General features: G+C 37.1%; 1 protein-coding gene across 1 annotated transcript in view; it reads right to left on the bottom strand.

Annotated features, from left to right (window-relative positions):
- Window position 1: 1 nt before the first annotated feature.
- The window catches only part of LOC110413050 (putative peptide/nitrate transporter At3g43790), a gene marked incomplete at its 3' end in the record, with an annotated part of 4167 nt that continues 3828 nt past the window's right edge, over window positions 2–340 (bottom strand). The window contains exon 13 of the mRNA XM_021423773.2: window positions 2–96. Coding sequence (XP_021279448.1) covers window positions 2–96 — 95 coding nt within the window. The remainder of the gene's footprint in view (window positions 97–340) is intronic.

Here is a 340-nt window from a genome sequence, read left to right as displayed (position 1 = left end):
AAGATTTTACCGCTGAAAGGCGTGTAACCATAAGTGGCCCAAGGATCTTCTCTACTGGTGGGTATAACAAAAGTTGAAACAGCAAAAGACTAAATCCTGGGAATGAAATAAGCAAGTTATTAATGTTTTTCTTAGAGTCACGCCCTTCTATAAACTTAAGATACAGCTGGTGCTATTTCTAGTTCACTTGCCACTTTAACCATAAAGTACCACTTCACTCCCTAGGATTCTCTGTCATTTATTCCAATGGAATAAATGAAAGTCACATGCAGGAAATAGTGACATGATTTTGTGAAGGCGAAAAAGTAGGCATGAAAAAATCACAAAAAAGGGCAATAGA

Source organism: Theobroma umbraticum, unplaced genomic scaffold (assembly GCF_002168275.2).
Source record: "Theobroma umbraticum cultivar Fairchild unplaced genomic scaffold, ASM216827v3 scaffold_95.0, whole genome shotgun sequence".
Taxonomy (NCBI): Eukaryota; Viridiplantae; Streptophyta; class Magnoliopsida; order Malvales; family Malvaceae; genus Theobroma; species Theobroma umbraticum.
This window is presented reverse-complemented; position numbering and strand designations above follow the sequence as displayed.